The following is an 18,333-nucleotide window of genomic DNA, read 5'->3' on the forward strand; positions in this document are numbered from 1 at the left end:
TCTTGTTTATTCACTGTCCTGGTGTCACATGCATAGGAGAGATTGAAAATGCCATGGCTTGGTCAGGGACATGTTAGTCCTCAAAGTCACATTTTTGCTCTTTAACACTTTAAAGAGGTCTTATATAGAAATGTTTTACTCACCTACATCATCTTTGAGAAAACTATGTGATATAATATCTAGGGGAATTTATTTTAAAAAGTTACTCTATTCAAATTCTGTATTTTCAATATATTTATTCAATTATATAACTTGCCACATTTGAGTACAGAAATTAAAATATAAAATTTGTCATATATTCTCTCTGTGCTCTAGAAACTGTGACAAAATTGGAGTTTTGCTTACTACTTTGAATAGCACTGTAGGATAAGTGCTTGACCACAAGATCAGTTTGAGCTGCAAGGTTGGCAGTTTGAGCACTACAGCCCCACCATGGAAACCCTCTTCAGGGTCGCTGTGTGTCAGAACCAACTTGACAGCACTTAACAACAACAACAACGTTGAGCAATGTGACAGTTTGCATACTAAAGCTTAAAATAAAGAGCACACACATTTTAGCTATAAGTGTACCCTTTGTCAGATACATTAACATGATGGCATTTCTAAAAGTTAACATTTATTTGAGAGTATAAACCTGAAGTTCTCACTCCTATAACTATATATCTATTTGTAAAATGTATCATAAAGGGATAATTTAACAATATTGGAGAGGTCTTACTATTTAGGATTTGTACATTTATTAACCTTACTCTTCTATAAATGTTTTCCTCTATCAATAAATTCAAGTTGCACAACTTCTGGGTAGTCACTTAATTATAAAGATTTGAAGAAGTCAAAGACATAGAATGAAGACATAATTCGTCAAAAAATACTAAATTTAAGTCCCATCTTCACCAACTGTGAAAGGTATTTCTTCTCTGAAGTCTCAGCATCTTTATCTATATAATGAGAGTAGTAGTGTTTACTTCAAAGATATGCAGTTATAATTAAGAAGGTAACAAATCTGAAATGCCAAATGCAGTGCCAAGCAGAATTCTGGCTGCAGAGAACTGAATGTGGGATACAGATACTTCAGTAAATGGTATTCTGGTTAAGAAAAAAATAAAAAGGTTGCACCTATAAATACAAGTACTGTGCATCTTTGTAGCTTGTTTTTAGTCCTGTTGAGGCACTGTAGGATAAGCACTGGACTGCAAAGTTGGTTTGAACTACAAGGTTGGCAGTTACCAACTTAACAAACTTAGCAACAGCTCTTTGAAAACTCTATAGAGGGTCCCTAGGAATTGGAACCGACTCAACAGCACTTAACAACAATCTTTTATTTCAAGGAGCTTTTGGTGGTGTAGTGGATTACACATTAGGCTGCTTCCCACAGGGTTGTTATTGTTGTTAAGTGCCATTGAGTCAATTCTGATTGATAGAGAACCTGTATACGGTTTCCAAGGAGCAGCTGGTGAGCTTGAACCACCAACCTTGCAGTTCAAACAACTCTGCATCTGACACATTAGCCCACAGTGCTGCAACAGGGCTCCCACAGGGTAAGCAGTTCAAATCCACCAGCCACTTTTCAGGAGAAACAGAAGCTTTCTGCTCCCATAAAGATTTCTAACTTTGGAAGCACTATACTTGGTCACTATAAGTCAGAACCAACTGGATGGCACACAATCACCACCACCAACCTTCCTCTCAGCTGTCAATCATATTCAGACTCCCTACTGCTTCCAATTCCAGAAGAAAATGGCATAAAATGATTCAAAATGAAATGCTTCAAATAGAGTAACTGATTCAACACTCTCTTCTCACAATTTTACAGAGATAACTATATAGAGTTATTGGAAATAGTTTAAAGTATTTTAAACTCCTTTGATGTTTTCCTTTGATGCTAACCAACCTGTGTTTCTAAATGTTCCCATCTAGATGTTACAATAATTTTTCATTCTATTTGAAGTACTAAAAATATCAGCATGTACAGTCAACATTCATCAGGTGAGGCCACGTGCTGTCTGCAATTAACCTTCCCTATATTTTGATAATTAGCTATAGTATGAATCCCATCTTTCTAAACAAGGCAGAAGACAGAAACTCCTTTTTACGCCAATTTTCTTTCAGCATGCTGCTGGCACAAGACTTGTTGTTAGGTGCTGTTGAGTAGGTTCCAACTCATCGTGACACGATCAATGTGCAACAGATCAAAACAATGCCCAGTCCTGCACCAACTGTTGTTATGTTTGGGACCACTGTGTCAATTCACCTTGATGAAGGTCTTCCTCTTTTTCACTGGCTAGGTCCTTGTCCATGGGCTCAGGTGTCCCCAGGTCTCACCACACTTCAGACCAATCAGTCCTTCCTCATACATCTCTTATCTCCAGATGAGAATCTATAGAACATAGTCAAACTCAGCCCATATCTTCATTGCTGCTTTCCCCCGTCTTCCACTCACCAGTAGACCAATGTGGTTGCCTGTAAGCTTACATGCCTGCTTGTGTGTTCCCTGTGAGTTTCAGTCTTGGAAGGGGTTTTGTCCTGAAGGGATGTGATTGCTTGCCTTGATGGCTCCCTGGTAAACAACTTGCTTGTTCTTGGAGTAGCCAATCAGACTGCCATTTTTGTTTTTGATTTTTCCTGCTAGTCTTTCTTTCAAGAGTGTCTTCTGTTCCTTTAGCTATTACAGGCTGGTCTGCTTGTCCTTTCAAGTGGGCATGCCCCACCTCAGAAGGTTCTAGATGGGGCTCAGGATTCCACCTAAGGCCCAATACACTACAAAGGCTCCTCAAGAAGCTTATTTCACCGGGCAAGTCCTAGAACCCATACTAAAGGTATTTGGGCTAATGTGCTGGACTGCAAAGTCGTTTGAATCACAAGGTCCTTGGTTCAAGTTCACCAGCCGCTCCTTGGAAACCCTATGCAGGATCACTGTGGGTCAGAAATGACTTGACAGCACTTAACAACAAAAATCAGTTATAGACTGAAGACAGACTTACTAGTTTTCTGTAATCATGTTTCCCGATATTCCTTTAAATTCCACTCAAGTGTCTATTTTACAATAGTAGGCAAGGGAAACCAACATTCATAAAACAGTCAAGCATCTTAACATTAATTTCCCTTTTTTTACTATAACTTAATCCTTGTATCACAGAGCTCTGTTGTTCTAAGGTTGAACATATATCACAATTTACTTCTGTCCCATTTAGCCCATGCGAACCTACCTAAGTGTTCCCCAATCTACCTTGTTCTTCCATCCCCTTCCCTTTTCTTATGTATTGCCCTCCCCAACTCCCAAACTATGATGTGTCTATCTCCTACCCTGTCCCCTCCCTCCTTCCCCTAGTATCCAACAAAGAAATTTTTTTTTTCTTCCTTTTAGTATGGGTATCTTTCCTTAAGTTTCATATTTTTAATGTTTCCATGTTCTTCCTTAGTTTTCATTTTCTTGTTATGTTGTCAAGTATTGACTTTCTTTGAGGTTACCCTATATTCTATTAACTTTTCCTCCATTTTAAACAGTCTATTTTATCCTGCGATCTGCCTGACTTCCTCATCACCTGGATCTCTGTTCCTATATTTTTACTTTCTTTCACATTTGTCTAATTGTTTTGATCATAGACTGACTTCCCAGATCCTCTGAATTCACTCTTGGAATTATGCTCTGTTCTGGACTCTTCTATCTGTTGATTAAGTTCTGGATACAGCATTATCTTTTAAGTTCATCTGTCCACTAAACTTTTGAGGCACCCTTGTATGCAACCACACACAGGCATACTTTAAGCTCAGATGTACTATATACATAACTGTATACACAAACATAGATCACATATAAAACTATTTATACACATATATTCTGTTGTTTAATACCATCAAGCTGGTTCTGACTCATAGTAACTCTGTATAGCATTTCCAAGGTTGTAAATCATTGAGACAGCAAAAAGCCTCTTCTTTCCCCTGTGGGCTTGAACTGTTGACCATGTGGTTTGTAGTCCAGTGTTTATCCTATAGAACTATACACAGCCTTCTTTAAAATCATGCTGGTAACAGGAATTAGAGATGTTCCAAAAGGCTTTTATGTTTTTAATATAAATTTTCTAGAATAAGGGATCTTCAGTCTGACACTTCCAATTTCTCATTCTCATCTAAACTACCAAATTAAATCACATGTTTGAAAATTATATGCTACGTGCTTATTCTACAGAGGAAGAACACCTTTATCAATTATTGAAAATTGAAATGAGTCTATTAAAATTCCTCATATTTCAAAACAAAGTTCAGAGATAACTACAAATGTGTCCACTATAGGAGTGTGGCACTGTAGGATCAACACTGAACTTCAAACTACAAGGTCAGCAGTTCAAACCCACCAGTTGCTTCTTGGAAACCCTGTACAGGGTCGCTATGAGTCAGAACCGACTTGATGGCATTTAACAATAGCAGCATTTCAAGCGTCCTGGTGTGGCGCTGGAGGATAAGCACTGGACTGCAATGTCAGTTTGAACAGCGAGGTTGGCTGCTCAAACTCACCAGGGGATCCTTGGAAATCCTATACAGGGCCACTAGGGGTCGAAACTGACTCTATGGCACTTAACAACAAGAACAACATTGTCTTAATTATCTTTCTCAATATTGTCTACATGGAGCAGGAGTTGTCCTACCGGAGGGTGAGAATAATAGCTTTGATATTTTCCCTTTATTGTTGTTGTTATGTGCTGTGGAGTCAGTTCCGACTCATAGCAACCCTGTACAGGGTTTCTGAGGCTGTAAATCTTTACGGGAGCAGAAAACTTTATCTTTCTCCTGTGGAATAGCTGGTAGTTTCGAACTGCTGACCCTGAGATTAGCATCCTGATTTATAACCACTACACTACGAGGGATCCTTATTTTCTCTTTAGGAGTGACATTTTCTCATTTGTTGTACTTGGCAGCTCTAAGTTAACTGAGGCAATGTTCAAGCTACTGAACTAGCTTATGTGTCCAGTATATATTAGACACTATCAGATGCCTACCATTACCTAACATACTATCTTTGTCAAGTATAAACTGAGGAAAATGCAAGTACTTGGAACCAGGTTTTGTGTAAGCTCTAACATGGGGAACATCTCTTAAAGGTTTCAGTACAATAGAGATTTTTCCCATTTGTGATAGCCCTGGACTCTCACATTTTCCAATATGGTATCATCTAAATGGAATAGTTTTGTTTTGAATTTGGAATGAGCAGAATATTTCCTTATTAATGTATACTTTGGGTCCTTTTGTAGGATATTAACAAGGGAAGTTCAATTTGTGTGCTTTTTCCTTATCTTGAATAATAAACTTTACCTACATTGCTAATCTGGGATTTCAAGAAATCCAATTAATCCAACTATCCAGTCACAGCTACAAAGATATCTCTCCCTAATATCCAACTGGTTACCAAACCTTGCCAATTTTATCTCCCTAAACACAACTCAAAAGAAGAGAGCTCTTGAGGGATGAATTGATATGAAATTTGATTTAGCACTATGTGGCGTACCCACATGAAATTTTATAAATAACATTAAATACGCAGAATCTTGTCAATGAACCATTTTGATAAGGGTGCATTCATAAGGGAACTAATAATCTTTCTGACTCCTTTCAGTAAATAAAACTTGCATGGTCTTAATGAATGAAGAGGTTGGTGTCCAATGTACATAGTAAGGGTTCAAGAAGTGCTAGAATCTAATGGAGTAAAAAAGGCATGTGAAATTAGTAAAAATATCAATGGAACAAGACTATTGTCCTTGGCCACCTTCCAGGTCTGTAAATGAACTCTCATGCTCATAGCTCAATTTTCAGACAAACAATATTTCTGTTGTTGTTAAGTGCTGTCGAGACAGTGCTGACTCATAGCAACCTGTAATAGAGTTTCTGAGTAGTGACTGGTGAGTTTGAACGGTGGACCTTGTAGTTGAAAATGACCTTGGGGTTTAGTGTGTATCCTACATGCTACACCAAATAACGGTCCTATAAGGAAAACAACAGCACTAGGTAGTAAGCACACCTTAGAATGATCAAACACTTAAAATCATAAGGGCAATTTTTACACAAGGACAAAATTCAGAAAGGTTAGGAAAGAAGGAAAATGGACACAGGAAACAGAAATTGGGATTAAGTGATGTACATTGTGGGGATGACAATGAACAACATGAAACAAAATGTGTATGGGCTGCTGAATGGAAAATTAATTTGTCCTGTAAACTTTCATCCAATTCACAATAAAAGTTCAAAACAAAAAAACAAAGCAACATTAATGGAGACTGCTACCAAGTTCAGCAGTATAGGACCAGGCTGCGGTGATCCTAATGAAATCAGTATCTGAAGGGGCTGACTGATTGTAAAATACTAGAGAAAAGATTCTGAAAAATCCATCTTAAATATTTCCATACCACCAACAACGACATGTTTTGCAATGTTCTTATGATAGGTTTTCATTGGTAGACATTGGATTTCATATACTGATTTTAGTACATAGTAAAACACCTTGATGAGTCTATATTATGAACAAGATGAATGAACTTATAGAAATGTGTGCTTTCTCATCCTGCAAATGGTTTATTATGAATTATCACTTGGTGTTTTACGCATGAAAAGCTAAAACTTCTCTTCCCTTAAACAGCACTTAACCTTGTCATGCAAATTAAGGTATCCTTTTAAAAATTATCTTTGCATTGAAGGTTCTTACAGAATGGCTACAATGTATTTTATTGAATCCTGACTTCTCTTTGTAGGTGTCAGTATTCTTGGGTTCATCCTGAAACAAGTGCTTCACAAATGATAAATAACAGAGAGTGAGGGCATTCAACTGAAACCTCACAGTGTATTTTTCTTTTCTCAGCTAGGCTTTCAATTTCTTATTCATAACTTAGACAAAATTAAGTAGGAAGCAATTAAGATACAGATATAATAACAATCTCAAATGATACACCCAAACTAATCTATACAATTTGTATAAAATATTAGCTGGTTCAGTGGAGAAGTGGGCTGTGATTATAAAAGGTCCATGTGAGGGTTATCTATGGTGATGGATCTGTTCTGCATTTCACGTGTGATAAAACTGCACAGAAGCAAATACACACAAGAACAGAGAGAATTAAAGTATAACGGGAAAAGCCTAAGCAAAATCAGTGGATGGTATCAATGCCAACATTCTGGTAGTGACATTCTACTATAGTTTCATAAGATACCACACCATTGGGAGAACCTTAGTAAAGAGTATTTGGGCTCTCTCAGTGTATTTTCTTTTAACAGTTTGTAACTTTACAATTATCTCAAAATAAAGAGTTTAGTTACAAAAAATCGTTCCTCTACTTTTTTCACAAGTTCATGTGTAAAACTCATGCAAATTTCAAACACCTCCTCCATTCTTCTTTTTCTCTAGCAATCTGTAATAACATTAATAATTCCAACTCAATGCCTAGAAGTCAAGAATAAAGTCCGCAGTGTGGGCTTCACATAATGTAGCATTTATGGGAACTGAGTAAAGTGAAATTCAGGTAACAGTATGGGAGAACAGGAATAAGCTAAACAGGGGGGAAAAAAATGCTCCAGAGGTAGTTATAATTTGAAATTCTTAAGAAATATTATACCTTTAGCATAAAATAATATTTTTAATGTATTGATTGCCTTTTTATATTCATAATAATATTGTTGATCTACCTTTTAATATTTTTTCTATTTATTATAACTAGATTTCAAAACAACCCTTCAGAAATTAAAAGCACCACAGGTATAAAAATAGATTGTTTCAATAGGTTGTTGTTGTTAAGTGCCATCAAGTTGGTTCCGACCCATAGTGACCATACATATAGTTTCTGATGCTGTAAATCTTTATGGGAGCAGAAAACCTCATCTTTCCCACACAAAACTGCTGGTAGTTTCAAACTGCTTTCCTTGAGGTTAGCAACCCAATTCATAGCCACTATGCTACTAGAACTTTTTAAAGTGTTGAGGAGCAGAGATGTCAGCTTGAGGACTAAGGTGTGCCTGACCCAAGCCATGGTATTTTCAATAACCTCATATGGATGTGAAAGCTGGACAATGAATAAGGAAGATCGTAGAAGAATTGATGCCTTTGAGTTGTGGTGTTGGAGGAGAATACTGAAAGTGCCATGGACTGCCAAAAGAACCAATAGATCTGTTTTGGAAGAAGTGCAGCCAGAGTGCTCCTTGGAGGCCAAGATGGCTAGGCTTCGTCTCTCATGCTTTGGACATATTGTCCAGAGGGAACAGTCGCTGGAGAAGGATGTCATGCTGGGTAAGATGGAGGATCAGAGAAAAAGAGGAAGACCCCCAACGAGATGGATCAGCCAGGTGGCATCAATGATGGCGTCAAGTGTGGCAGCGGTAGTGAGGTTGGCACAGGATCGGACATTGTTTCGTTCTGCTGTGCATGGGGTCGCTATGAGTCGGTTCCGACTCGATGGCACCTGACAACAACAACAATGCTACCAGAGCTCCTTTTCAATAGGTTACCATCAGCTAATTACAGGGCAATTTTAATAATTTGACAGGATATATATTTTTTTAATGATCCTCTACACTATAAACATATTAAAATATGTCACATTGATAATACATATGAACACACATATGTTGAGAAGAAGTTAATTGTGCTATATTTACTTAAGCACATAAATTTTAACTTCACAGTCTTTGATTTGTATTTTATGGTCAATATTTTTGAGGCGGGAGATGGTGTTTGAACAATTTGTCATAGGCCTAATATGTTCATATGTTATGGACATTATATTTTCCCATGGCATATGAGCATACTATTTTTGTTGTTAGGTACCACTGAGTTAGCACCAACTCATAGCAACCATATGCACAAGATTATGAAACGCTGGCCGTTTCTGCACAAATGTCACAATTGTTGCTATGTTTGAGCCCATTGCTGCTGCCACTATGCCAATTCATTTCATTGCAGTCTTCCCTCTTTTTATCTGACCCTCTACTTTACCAAACATGGTATATTTCTCAAGGGACTGGTCCCTCCTGATAATATGTCTGAAGGATGAGAGACAAAGTCCAGCCATCCTGGCTTCTAAGGAGCATTCCAGCTGTACTTCTTCCAACACAAATTTGTTTGTTCCTTTGACAGTTCACGGTACTATTAATATTGTTCTCCAATACCATAACTCAAATGAATCAATTTACTATGGTCTTCCTTATTCACTTTCCAACTTCCACTTGTCTACGAGGTTACTGAAAATGCCATGGCTTGCGCCAGGTGCACCTTAGACCTTAAACTGACATCTTTCCTCTTGAACACTTTAAGCAGGTCTTGTGCAATAGATTTGCCTAATGTGTTATATCATTTGATTTCTTGACTGCTGTTTCCATAAGTAAGGATGGTTGATTGGAGCAATATAAAATCTTTGACAACTTCAACTTTTTCTCTATTTATATGGATGTTCTTTTATCAGTCCAGTGGTGGGGATTTTAGCTTTCTTTACATTGAAGTACAACCCATACTGAAGTCAGTGGTATTTGATATTCATCAGTAAGTATTTTGGTGAAGGTTATATCATCTGCATACCTCATGCTGTTAAAGAGTTTTTCTCCAATTGTGATTATCACAGTTTTCTTCATATAATCAGCTTCTTGGGTTATGTGCTCAGCATGCAGACTGAATAATATGGTGAAAGAATACAACTTTGGTGCGCATCGTTTCTAATTTTAAACCTTTCAGTGTTCCCTTATTCTGTTCAAGCAACCGCCTCTTGTTCTAGGTACAGGTTCCTCACAAGCACAGAAGTGTTCCGGGATACTCATTCTTCACAATGCTGTCCATAGCTTGTCACAATCCACACAATTGAAGGCCTTTGCACAGTCAATAAAGCACAGGTAAACATATTTCTGGTATTCTCTGCTTTCAGCCAAGATTCATTTGACATCAACAATAATATCCCTCATTCCACGTCCTCGTCTGACAATTCAACCTCTGTCAGTTCTTTGTCAATGTACAGGTGTAGCCATTTTTAAATTATCTTTCGCAAAACTTTACTTGCATGTGATATTAATGATACTGTCCGATGATTTCCACATTCCATTGTTCACCTCTCTTTGGAATGGCACAAATTTGGATCTTTCCCTGTTAGTTGGTCAGGCAGTTGGCCTCCAAATATCCTGGCATAGATGAATGAGTGCCTCCAGTGCTGCATCAGTTTGTTGAATGATTTCTGGTTGTATTCTTTCAATTCCTGGAGATTTACTCTTTGCCAATGACTTCAATGTACCTTAGACTTCTTACATCAGTATCATTGGCTCTTGATCAGATGCTTCCCTTGAAATGGTTGAACATTGACCATTTCTTTTTGGTACAGTGATTGTGTATTTCTTCGATCTTCTGATGCTTTCTGCATCATTCATTCTTTTGCCCATTTGTTGTTGTTAGGTAACATTGAGTTGGTACTGACTCATAGTGACCCTATGCACAACAGAATGAAACACTGCCCGATCCTGGGCCAACCTCACAATTGTTGCCACACTCAAGCCCACTGATGCTGCCACCTTGCTAATCCATCTCGCTGGGGATCTTCCTCTTTTTCTCTGACCCTCCACCTTACCAAATATGATATCCTTTTCCAGTGACATTGCCCATAGAACCCTTCAATATTGCAAATCGAGGCTTAAATTTTTCTTCAGTTGCTCAGCTTAAGGGATGTTGAGCATATTCTTCTCTTTTGGTTTTCTAACTCCAGGTTTTTGTACATTTTGCTATAATATCGGACTTTGTTTTCTTGAGCTGACCTTTGAAATTTTCTATTCAGCTCTTTTACTCCCTCATTTCTTCTGTTTGCTTTAGCATCTGTATGATAGAGAGCAAGTTTCAGAGTCTCTTCTGATATTCCTTTTGGTCTTTTCCTTCTTTCTTGTCTTCTTAATGAGCTTTTGCTTTCTTCCTGTATGATGCTCTTAATGTTTTTCTGGTCTTTTGTGTCTAATGCACCAAATCTGTTCTTTAAATGATATTTAAATTCAGGTGGCATATGTTCAACATCATGATTTGGCCATGTAGACATGTTTTAATTTTCTTCAGCTTCAGATTAAACCTGCAATTGATAGTATGTTCCAAAGTCTGCCCCTGGCCTTGTTTTGGCTGATGATATGACACTTTTCCACTGTCTCTTTCCACAGATAGTCAATTTGATTTATGTGTATTTCACCTGGTGAGGTCCATGTGTGTAGTCATCTTTCATGTTGTTTAAAAAAAGGTATTTGCAATGAAGAAGTCATTGGTCTTGTAGAATTCTATCATGCGATCTCCAGCATCATTTCTATTTTCCAACTACAGATCTTTCTTATTTGCTTCCAAACTTTGATCTTCCTAGTAGGCATATGGGTATTATCCTATAACAGACAGCACTGTACTTCAAGGAAAATCTTGATATCGTCCTTCTCATGATGAATATGATGCCGTTCCTCTTCAATTTGTCATTCCCAGCGTAGTAATCCATGTGGTTGTCAGATTCAAAATGGCCAATACCATCTCATTTCAGCTCACTAATGTTAGGATATCTATGTTTATGCATTCCACTTTTTTTTTCACAACTTCCAATTTTCTAAGATTCATAATTAGTATATTCCATAATATGATCACTGAAGGATGTTTATAGCTGTTTCTCTTCACTTTGAGTTTTGCCCAACAGTAAATGAAAATCCTAAAGGCTATCTCCAATCGTATCATCATGGTCAACTCTACTCTAAGGACGCATCTCTTCCCCAGTCGTATTTTGAATGCCTTCCAACCTGTGGGGCTCAATCTTCCAGTGCTATATCTGACTGACAATATTCTAGAGCTCTTCACAATTTTTTAATATTCAATATTCTGGTGCATTCTCACAGTGGTGCACTGTTATTCATAAGGCTTTTCAGTGACTAAAATATTTGTCTCTTCTTTTTCCTAGTCTATCTTGGTCTGAAAACTCTGCTGAAACCTGTCTACCATGAATGACCCTGACAGTTTTTAAAATCCTGGTGCCATAGCTTTCCGAATCACAGAAATTGGTGGATTTGAAGTGGAGATCTTTGGTTATCCTATGGTGCCACACCAGGACTCTGTGTATATATAATTACCTGTGGGTTTAAACTACCGACATTGTTGCTAGCCTATAGCATATATGGAGTCGTTGTGTGCAACCATAAGATAATCACAAGGTCTGTGTGCATACTAGATAAATATAATGGATAAAAAGGTCATGACTGATAAATACATATCTTGTTACTTTTTTTTAAGTACACCGATTCTGACTCAAGAGTCTCTACAGGGTTTCTTTGGAATAGTTTGTGTCTGAACCTTTGACCTTGTGGTTTGCAGTCCAGTGCTTATCCTACAGTGCTATACTACATATATATACATAAGAATACTACATATATATAAAAGTATTCCATGTAAATTAACATTTAAGGTAAATATAATGGATAAAGAAGTCCTAAATGATACTTACATGACTAAGCATAAGTCATTAATTCACTTTGTTGTTTTTAAGTGTCATTGACTGGGTTCTGAGTCCTAGTGAGCTTATATAGGGGTTCCAATGGTGAGTTTGAACCTTGGACCTTGAGGTTCAAATTGACCTTGTGCTTATCCTACAGCACCACACCAGGAATCCACTTTAAGAACATGAAATAAGGTGGACCAATGGTGCAACTGCTATAACTGATTAATTCTGAGCAAATGCATATTAATTCAAACCTCTGCAGTTTCTAAAAGGAAGCATTTGGTGCATTGCTTCCTCTAATCCAGGACTTTGGTCTTTGAAGTACAGTGATTAATACAAACCTGAGCATATGCGCAGCATTGAAAACGACATCAAACTCCGTGCTGTCTAACTCAGCTGCCTTTTTTGCCATCTCAGCTGCTTCTAGGAGACGAGCTTCTTCCAGAAGAAACTGACCTGCAAAGTAGGAAAGCAAGTGTTCTTGAACTTGGAAAATATTATTATGAAACAATATAGTTGCTATCATAGAAGAAATATTAGAACAGCAATAAAAGCAACCTGAAGTTAAGATTTATATGCACTTCTACATGCTCATTATGTAGCCATAATTGATTTGTCTTTCCCTTAATTGCAGGACCTTCCTAAATTATTTTCTGGAAGACTTTTCTTAATATTCCTAAAAAAACAAAACCCCGTAGACTATACAAGAAAGAAATAACATGAGCAAATTTAAAGATAAATATTACAAACAAGAATTGAATTGGTTGTGCAGAACTTTATTGGTTATATAAAACTTATACCTATGATGTGTATACTCAAACAGCTATTTCCATGTACACTGAGATATTCATTTCTTACATTTAAGTAACACTAGTGGGATGTTGTGGCATCAGCACTGGACTGCGAACCACAAGCTCAGTAATTCAAACCCACCAGCTGCTCCTCGGAAACCCTATACAGGTTCACTATAAATCAGAACTGATTCGACAGCACTTAATAACAACAACAAAGTTATTTAAAGAACAGAGAAATAGAGAAATGTCAGCCTAACAATAACTAACTGTAAATGCACTGGACTGCAAGGTTGGTTTGAACCACAAGGTCGGCAGTTCAAGTTCACCAGCCGCTTCTCAGAAACCCCATGCAGAGTTACTATGAGTCGGAACCAACTTGTCAGCATTTAGCAGCAGCAGTAACAACAAAAGAGATGTAAAAATGATATGAAGTCCTGAGCTGTGCACAATAACAGGAAAGCTTTAAAAATTGCAATTGTTACTTGCTGGTCGTTGAAAGAGCCCATTATTTTCTATTTAGTTAATGTTGTTAAGTGCCATTGAGTCTTCTCCAACTCACAGTGATACTGCATAGGTTTTCTGAGGCATGGCTGGTGGGTTTGACTGCCAACCTTGTGGTTCAAATCGACCTTGTGATCCAATGCTTTATCCTAAAGCATCTTTACTCTACAGCTATACGGAACTGTAGTATAACACACTGGATTTAGCTATATATATATTGCAAATTATCATGTAAACTAAACAGACCAACTGCTTAAGATACAAGAAGACATTTTCAGTTTTAAGGATTAGTACCAGATTGCTAACTTCAAGGTTCAAACCCACCAGCTGTTCCTCTAGAACTCCATAAAGTGTTGCTAGGAGTTAGAATTGATTCAACAACGTTTAGCAACAATAAAAATTTAAATAGTAAAAAATGGGAAGTAAAGATACACCTAGGATTATGAGGCCAATGTTTTTGAAAAAATGAGTGACAGTTTTTAAGACCAGTGCTTGGAGACTCCTAAGTCATTTCTATAGTTTATGTGGTTAATGTAACTTAATTGCATACTAATAAAAATGTTGAATTGGGAAATATTGTGCTATATATTTTTTTATATCAAAAACAGTAATAATAAAAATATCCTTTACATCACTTTCTTAATTTGTCAACTAACATACGGTGCTTAACTCATCTCCCCAAACAAGCAAATTAAGGTCAGAAAATTATTAAGGCAACAGAGCTATTAACAAGTATATTTAAAAATAGGAAACACATTACTTCTGAGATTCATGCATATGTTGCCTGCCTCTATAGATACATAGCTATGAAATGAAAGTTAAAGTACATGTTTAAAAGATTTGTTGTTGTTGTTAAGTGGTGTCAAGTTGATTCTGACCCATAGTGACCCTGTATAAGGTTTCTGAGGAGCAGGTGGTGAGCAGAACCACCAACCTTGCAGTTCAAAAGATAGCAAAATAAAAATTAAGCAATTTGTGGTATACTGACAAATATTTCTACATTTATATCTCAACAGGGAGTGTGGTGGTTCTGTAGGGAAAGCAGTGGACTGTGAATCACAGACTGGTTGATTCCGCTAGACCTAGACTACATACACCTTCCTCAGTATACTAATCTTACTGCTTCACATTTCTTCCTGAACTCTCAGGCTGTATAGTAGCCTGCCTTATTTTACTCCAATCTCCAGTTCTGTCATGACTATCTAGTATAATTGCCCATCTTTCAGTTTGATGCCCAAAAACCTTTCTTTCTCAAGGAAGTATTCTTTGACTAGAATCCGAAAGTGTTAAATTGTCATTTAAGTTGACCACAGTATAAATCATCTTATAAACGAAGGCACTTCTATGAGTTAAAAGGTGGTTATATAATTAATTAAGCTTGATCAAGGGGTGTAAACTAGAGCTGTGTTAATATGGCCACCCTACTTATAGCATCAACAGAAAATTGCCAGAAATTCAAGCTGGATTTAAAAGAGGACATGGAATACATTGCTAACATCAGATAGATCCTGGATACCAGAAAGATATTTACTGTTGTTTTATTGACTATGCAAAAGCATCTGACCGTATGAATCATAACACATTATAGATAACATTGAAAAGAAAGAGAATTCCAGAACACTTTATTGTCCTCATGCAGAACCTACACATACATCAAGAGGCAGTCAGTCATTCAAACAAAACGAAGGAATACCGAACAGTTTTAAATCAGGAAAGATGTGTGTCAGGGTTGTATCCTTTCAACATACTAATTTAGTCTAGTTTAAAAAATTGGACTATATGAAGAACACAGCATCAGGACTGGAGGAAGGTTCATTTACCATTGACATTCAGACAACACAGCTTTGCTCACTGAAGGCCAAGATCAGAGAATATAGCCTTCAGTATGGATTACAAGTGAATGCAAAGAAAACAAAAATCCTCCCAACTGGGCTAATAAACAACATCACGATAAACTTAGAAAACACTGAAATTGTCAAGGATATAGTTTTATATGGATCCATAATCAAAGTTCATGGAAACAGCAGTCAAAAAATCATAAGAGGTATGGCATTCGACAAATCTGCAAAAGACCCTTTCAAGTGTTAAAGAGAAAAGATGGCCCTTTGAGAGCACCTATGTGACTACACTAACGTGCACTTGAGCTAAGCTATGGCATTTCCAATCACTTCATTCACATGTGAAAGCTAGACAGTGAATGAAGAAAACCAAAGAAGCATTGGTGTATTTGAATTATGGTGCTGGTGAAGAATACTGAACATGCGTACCTTGGACTTCCAGGAGAACAAACAAATTTGTTTTAGAAGTACAAAGAATGCTTCTTAGTGTGAGGATGTCAAGACTTCATCTTACATGCTTTAGACATATTATTAGTAAAGGCCAGTTCTATGAAAGGGGTCCTGGTGTGGCACTAGACTGCGAGTTGGCGGTTCAAACTCACCAGCCGCGAGTTGGCGGTTCAAACTCACCAGCCGCTTCTTGGAATCCCTATATAGGGTTGCTATGGCTTGGAACTGTTTAAATAGCACTCAACAACATTAATAAGTCCTTGGAAAAGGACATTAGGCAGCAAAAAAAAAAAAAAAATTCATCTCAATAAGATGAATTTACACAGTGGCTACAACAATGGGTTCAAACAAAACAACTCTGTGGATGGCTCAGAACCAGACAATGGTTTCTACTGTTGTACACAGGAGTGCTATGGATTGGAACTGACTTGCCAGCACTGAACAACTTATAGCATATGTGGCAGGATGTGGGTTTCAATCTGCTCATGTTTACTACTATTGGGAAGCACACACTAAACACACAAGGAATCACTGCTCGTAATGAGAAGTAATTAATAAAAGCAAAATAGAAATGTTACACTCATAGGTGTTCGTCACCACTGAAGAATATGAGGATCTACTGTTTAGAAGGACTCCTGGTGTGGCCCTGTGGGTTAATGCGCCAGACTGCAAAGCCAAAGAACTGCAAGGTTGGCAATTCAAGCTCACCAGCTGCTCCTCTGAAACCCTATACAGGGCCGCTATGGGTAGGAATCGACTCAATGGAACTTAACAATAACAACAATTGTTTAGAAGGACTCCTGGTGTGGTGCTGTAGGATCAGCATTGGACTGGGAATCACAAGGTTAGCAGTTCAAAACCAATAGTTGCTCTTCAGAAATCCTATACAGGGTCGTTATGATTGAGAACTGAGTCAGCACTTAACAACATCATTGTTTAGCAGTGGCGGTTCAGTGGTCGAATTCTCATCTTGTATATGGGAAATGAGGTTTCAATTCCTAGCTAATGTACCTCATGCATAGCCACCAACTGTCAGTGCTCCTACGAAATGAACAGGTATCAGCGGAGCTTCAGAGAGAAGGAACAAAAGCTTGGTGATGTACTTCAAAAAATCAGCCCATGAGCCCTGTATAAAACAGTAGTCACATCCACAACTGATCATGAAGATGGTGCACAGGGTTGGGCAGTATTCTGCTCCACTGTGCATGGAGAGTTGCAGTTGACTTGATGCCTGCTGACAATAAAAATATTGTTGAGCCCACAAAGGCTGAGAAAAATCCTGAAACTCAGGGAGTGGGAGTAGCTGCTGGGGCTCACAGAGTGAGGGAAACTTCAAGATGGAGCCTGAGCTCTATGGGGACTAGGGAAGTTCAAATGGAAAAAGAGAACTTGAGGAAGGCAAGGATTTTAGAGACTGCATCCTCATTGATGGATTATGCAAGGTTACCTTTTTCACTGGTTCTTTCCATCTAGTGCACATCAGGATAACCTGGGAGGGTGTGGTAAAATAGAAGTAGGCCAATCCCCAGAGCTTCTGACCCACTGGATCTAGGGTGGAGCATAAGACTAATCTAACTGGTTCCTAGGTGATGCTGATAGCTATTAGTCACTGGCTGTCCACATTTTGTGATCCAGTGGCTTATGTGAAAAACAAAATAAGTATCTGCACCATACTTTGAACTCTTATTATGTCTAGGAGATTACAGTTAGACTGAACTTTCCTTCTAATCAACTGCACCTGATATGTTTTGCCCAATATAATGAGGCACAATGGCCAGTCTATCCATATGCATGTGTGTAGAAAGATCCATGTCAGAATAAGGGGAACACATGGCACTAAACATAAGTTCATGCTCTCAAAACTCTTTTAAGAAAAGCTATGAGTTTAATTTCTCACATCTTGCATGCAGAAATGGCTTTCTGAGAAATTTCATCTTTCACACATCATAACTCTGACAAACACATTCTTCTGTGTTTGGTAATTAAGTAGAATGTCAAATAAAAGGAGCCCCAAAAATTAAAAGTAAAAATATATTTTATTTTCATGTTTATGTTGCTACCATACTTTTTCATGGTTCCTTTGGCTTTTAATTTCTCTTATCCAAGTTAATTATCATCATCGTATTTGTTTCAAATCAAAAGAAGGAAAAAAAAGAAAACAAAAGGTCAGGTGAGAAACTGCAGCAATAAAACAGTCACTTGAGTAAGGAAAAATAGATGGGGAAAAAAAACGTGGAATCAATCTCTAGATAAACAGATACAAAGAATCTAAGTATCCCATCTAAGTATCCCCACAGG

At 37.6% G+C, this 18,333-nt stretch overlaps 1 protein-coding gene across 2 annotated transcripts in view; it reads right to left on the bottom strand.

Annotated features, from left to right (window-relative positions):
* Positions 1-18,333, bottom strand: part of TMTC2 (transmembrane and tetratricopeptide repeat containing 2) — a 684,646-nt gene that overhangs the window by 141,682 nt on the left and 524,631 nt on the right. For both annotated transcript variants that reach the window (XM_006871819.1, XM_006871820.1), the window contains one exon: positions 12,794-12,908. In XM_006871819.1, coding sequence (XP_006871881.1) covers positions 12,794-12,908 — 115 coding nt within the window. The remainder of the gene's footprint in view (positions 1-12,793; positions 12,909-18,333) is intronic.

Source organism: Chrysochloris asiatica, unplaced genomic scaffold (assembly GCF_000296735.1).
Source record: "Chrysochloris asiatica unplaced genomic scaffold, ChrAsi1.0 scaffold00175, whole genome shotgun sequence".
Classification (NCBI taxonomy): Eukaryota; Metazoa; Chordata; class Mammalia; order Afrosoricida; family Chrysochloridae; genus Chrysochloris; species Chrysochloris asiatica.